The following is a 4,690-nucleotide window of genomic DNA, read 5'->3' on the forward strand; positions in this document are numbered from 1 at the left end:
GATGGATGGATGATGTATGGATGATATATGGATGGTTTGAATGATGGATGGATGGATGGATGATGTATGGATGGATGATGAATGGATAAATGGATGGTGGATAGAGTTATGGATGAAATGATGGATGGATGGATGAATGGATGATGGATAGTGATAGGTGGAATGGTGGATGGATGGATGGTGCGTTCAGGGACCTGGCTCTGGATCTCTGACATCTCCTTGGCGAACTGCGTCTCTGCCGTCTCTGGGAGGTGTGAGAACAGGTTCTTGCTGATCTCCTTCTGTCCCTCCTCTCTGTATTTCACCTGAGGAAATAAAGCATCACAGCTGACTGCAGCACTTTCAGTCCCAGCCACCAGAGACGCCTCACTGAGCTTTTACCTCACTGCAAACGTCGCTCAGCTCCTTAGCCAGCCGCGTCTCAGAGGTCTCAGGTAGATGATGATACAGAGACCCATTCATTGGCTGTTTGTAGTTCACCTGAGAAAAGATTTTACAGCATTTAAAGCTTGACCAGAAAGGAGGGCGTCCTTAGAGAGGGCAACCAGATGGGATACCTGACTCTGCAGCTGTGAAGCTTCCTTGGCGTGTTTAGTCTCCAGAGTTTCAGGGAGCTTTGAGTACAGAGAGCTGGATGCTTCTTTTCGTCCTGCTTCTTTATATTTGACCTGAAACGTGAGCAGAGAATCTAAAGGTACAGACACATAATAAAGGTTTACAGGACATCCAACTAAGACAGAATAATGAAACTTACCTCGCTTTGAATTTCTGAAACAGCTTTGGCAAACTGGATTTCACTGGTTTCTGGTAGCTGGGAGTAAGCGCTAACAGTCTGGCTCTTCTTCCCACTTTCCTTATATTTGTTCTAAAGATATAGAGACAGACATTTTCAATTCTCATCCATCTGTGTGTCCGTCCAAAGCTATTATCTGGTCATACTTCCTTGTCCTTCCAGAATCAACTCTCCAGCTGAGCAGCATCCTAATCAGAATCTTAAACCTCATCAAATGACTCCTTTCTATACAGAGGGGCAGCAGCTCTACATTTATCCCCCCATAAATGCACTTCAAACCTCACTTATAGAGTCCTGCAAAAGCTTATATCCAGAATCTGTATTTCATACCTATAGGTAAGAGTCTTAACTAAGATGAACCAGTAAATTGAAACCTTTGTTTTTTGACTACAGACTGGAGCAGCCATAACTCTTCTTTCAATCTCCCCTTATAAATAAAGTCCTATGAATATCAGATGAATTTCACATGGGATTTCATATGTTGGTCACATTTTCCAATACAGTTTTGTTATCGATCAGGTAAAACTGCATCGGTCATTAGACACGCTAACGGACGCTGCATGATGTTATTGTCGTTGTCTGGGCAACCGCTATGTTTTACATCATGTGGCAACGTTCAGCCAATCCTGTAGCGTAACGTCACTGTTGGGGTTGCCAACCGCCCCTTGAAAAAACGGAATTGTTCCGCATTTAGAAATAGAAGTACCTGTCCCATATTTAGTGGAAAAGGAACACACTCTGTCCCATATTACTGTGACAGTAAAAAAATAGTCAGTAAAAAACTAATGGAAAATGAAAGACAAGGGCACATTAGATACAAAACTTACGGTAAATTTGTTACAGGGCCCTGTCCTGCGTTGTGACCAATGAGCTGATAACATATGTAACGTTCCAGAATCCCCTCATCCTCATAATGATTTTTTTTCTGTTTTACAACCATAGCCTACAGTTATTGCACTTAAGACACAAATATGTTAACAAGTTTGCTGTTGCACCAAAAATGTACACCATTTATTTGTTTTCTATTCATTTTTACAGTTTGAAGTTAAGCAGGACAGGCTTATGTTTAAGATACTTATTTCATTCAGCAAAGTTTAATTTCTATTAAAGTCAATTGCAGGATAATCATTTGTTTTCCATGTGTTCATGTTACTCACAAATATGCATCTAATCCAATGCAGATTTGAGTTAAACAGTAAAAAAAAAATCATTTCACAAACAAAGTAGGGCTAAAAAAAATATCACCAGGTCAGCTGGCACACAAGGTGTTGGCAACCCTAGTCACAGCCATGCGAAGGACCTGAGCAGATATGGTACCTACACCGGATTACTTATTTCTTTACACTTTTTTTTATATATATATCTAAATATATTTGTTTAGCATGAATTTAAAACAGACATCAGCTATAACTTGTTTTTGCTCCCATTTTTATTTCTTCTTTTACAGTTGATTTCTATATCTCTGCTTCTGTCTCCTTGAACCCCAGTGGGCCTCAGCAGATGGCCGCTCACACTGAGCCTGGTTCTGCTGGAGGTTTCTTCCTGTTAAAAGAGAGTTTTTCCTCTCCACTGTCGCTACAAGCATGCTTAGTGTGAGGGATTGCATTCGAGTCAATGAGTTGATGGAATCAACTCGTTTTCCTTAGATAGAAAACTTTGAATCAATTTGACTGGATCATCTGGTGAACTGTAAAGTGCCTTGAGATGACATGTGTTGTGAATTGGTGCTATATAGATAAACTGAATTGAATTAAACTGAATTGAATTAGATATGGTTAAAATATAGTTTGGTTGTAGTAGAGCAGCAGTCTGAGGACTCCACTCAGCTCTTTTAAAACCCTTTTAAAGACCCACTTTTTCTCTCAGGCCTTTGAGTGAGACTTCAACTTTTTTGCTCTTACTGTTTTTTTTAATCTTTGAGTTTGTCCTGTGTTGTGGTGATAATTGTATTTTACAATCTGCTCAAATGACCTGTACAGCGCTTTGATTTTAGCTTTGGCTGACTGAAAGCGCTTTATAAATAAAGTTGAGTTGAGTTGAGTTGAGGAGCCGCACCTCGCTCAGGATTTCTGTCACCTCTCGTGCAAACTGTGTCTCAGCAGTTTCAGGAAGCTGGGAGTACAGAGGACACATCATCTCCTTCCTTCCTTCTTCTGTGTATTTTTTCTGATGGAAACAAACATCCAGAGACACAGATTAGAAATCTATTCTGCAGAGATGTTTGATGAGTGAATGTTGATTCTTTCATTTGTATAGTGATTTATTTTTCTGGTAAATAACATGGATTTATACTGAAAAAAAGGGTAAAAAAAAGGTTGAACTAAGGAGGGAAAAAGACCAGATATGAAAGGAGGATCTCTCACTTCACTCTGCAGCTCCATCACTTCTTTAGCATGTCTCGTCTCCAGAGTTTCCGGCAGTTTGGAGTAAAGCGATGAAGACGTCTGCTCCTTCGCCTCCTGCTTGTACTTCACCTGATGCAGAGAAAGCAGCAGCCTCACTCAGCTGCAGGCTTTAACCATCATCCTCAGTCTACTCTGCAGTGAACTCTTCCATTTTCTATGGAGCCTTTTTATCTGGCTGATAAACCACTGTGACATCACCAAGCAGATTTATCAGCTCTGGACCAATCAGATCTGAGCATGCCGCCCTAACATACTTAACATGTTTGTTTGGGAAGTTAAATAAAGAACTAAAACTTTTTTTCTTCACCATTTTCCAAACCATATTTAAAGTAAATGTCCAGACAAAATACAGGAAGAACAAAGGAATATTTTTATTATTTTTTTAAGGTAATCCAAGAACATATTACGTATTCATATAATGTGTAATATTTAGGCTAAAAACGGTTTTAAAACATATGGAAGTTCAAAGCCACTGAAAAAATAAAACAAAGTTAACTGATTCTGAGATTAAAGTCAGAACTCTGACTCAGAACTTTTCTTATACTGAAATAAAATTAAAAATAAGTAAACCTTTTTTATTTTTTCAGTGGCCCTAATACTCTTCCATAAAAACACATCTTTAATCCTCTAGCAGACTTTTTATTTCCCTCCAATAAGAGATAGCGGACATCAGTAAAACAGGTTTTACCTCACTGTGAATTTCCGCCATTTCTTTGACAAACTGCGTCTCCAGAGTTTCAGGCATCAGCGAGTAAAGCGTGTTTGGTAGATCTTCCATTTCTTTCTTGTACTTCACCTGCAGAGGAAAAAGAAGCAGCAAACATGGAGGAGCGGCGGTGGAAACGAGGAGCAAAGGGTTTCAGTGAACGTAGCTGCACCTCGCTCTGCATGTCCAACACCTGATTGGCCAGATGCATCTCAGGCGTCTCTGGAAGGAGGTGGTACAGGGAGGAGGACGCCTCCTTCTGACAGCCCTCCTTATACTTCACCTGCATCATAGAAAAGAATTCATTAGTACTCATTAGCTTTAGAAAAAAAAAACACTCAAACTCATAACTCCAGACATGAAAGTAATTCTTAAAAGCACAACTCAGAGACATGTTACCCTGGACATTCATAAATAACTAAAAATCACATCTGAAAGCATTTCCATAAAGGTCATTTTTGATCTGGGCTTTGAAGGTATGTAAAGTCACGCATCAGAAGATTAAAACGTTTAATTTTATTTTCAGCATCCAAATGTGCAATACATAATAATCATCATCACCCACTCCCATGATGTTTAGCGTACCGCGCCAGGCCAGCATACCCTTAGTAATACGCATTATATTGATTTTCCTCTGTCTCCGCTCTCCTTACGTCCAAGCATGCTGTTTTATTTTGCGACTTAGGTTTTTGTTGTGTTTTTTTGCATAAAACAACAAAATCATTCACTAGGTTCGCTACATGCATTAGGTTTTAAAAACATTGCATGTCCGTTAGATGAGGATCT

At 39.5% G+C, this 4,690-nt stretch overlaps 1 protein-coding gene across 1 annotated transcript in view; it reads right to left on the reverse strand.

Annotated features, from left to right (window-relative positions):
- The window catches only part of LOC107098890 (nebulette-like), a 55,444-nt gene that overhangs the window by 3,219 nt on the left and 47,535 nt on the right, over positions 1-4,690 (reverse strand). The window contains exons 31-38 of the mRNA XM_015396768.1: positions 4,077-4,187; positions 3,887-3,994; positions 3,157-3,267; positions 2,849-2,959; positions 755-865; positions 558-668; positions 382-480; positions 195-305 (exon numbers count right to left, since the gene is read on the reverse strand). Of these exons, the coding sequence (XP_015252254.1) occupies positions 195-305; positions 382-480; positions 558-668; positions 755-865; positions 2,849-2,959; positions 3,157-3,267; positions 3,887-3,994; positions 4,077-4,187 (873 nt within the window). The remainder of the gene's footprint in view (positions 1-194; positions 306-381; positions 481-557; positions 669-754; positions 866-2,848; positions 2,960-3,156; positions 3,268-3,886; positions 3,995-4,076; positions 4,188-4,690) is intronic.

Source organism: Cyprinodon variegatus, unplaced genomic scaffold (assembly GCF_000732505.1).
Source record: "Cyprinodon variegatus isolate N-32 unplaced genomic scaffold, C_variegatus-1.0 Scaffold819, whole genome shotgun sequence".
NCBI lineage: Eukaryota > Metazoa > Chordata > Actinopteri > Cyprinodontiformes > Cyprinodontidae > Cyprinodon > Cyprinodon variegatus.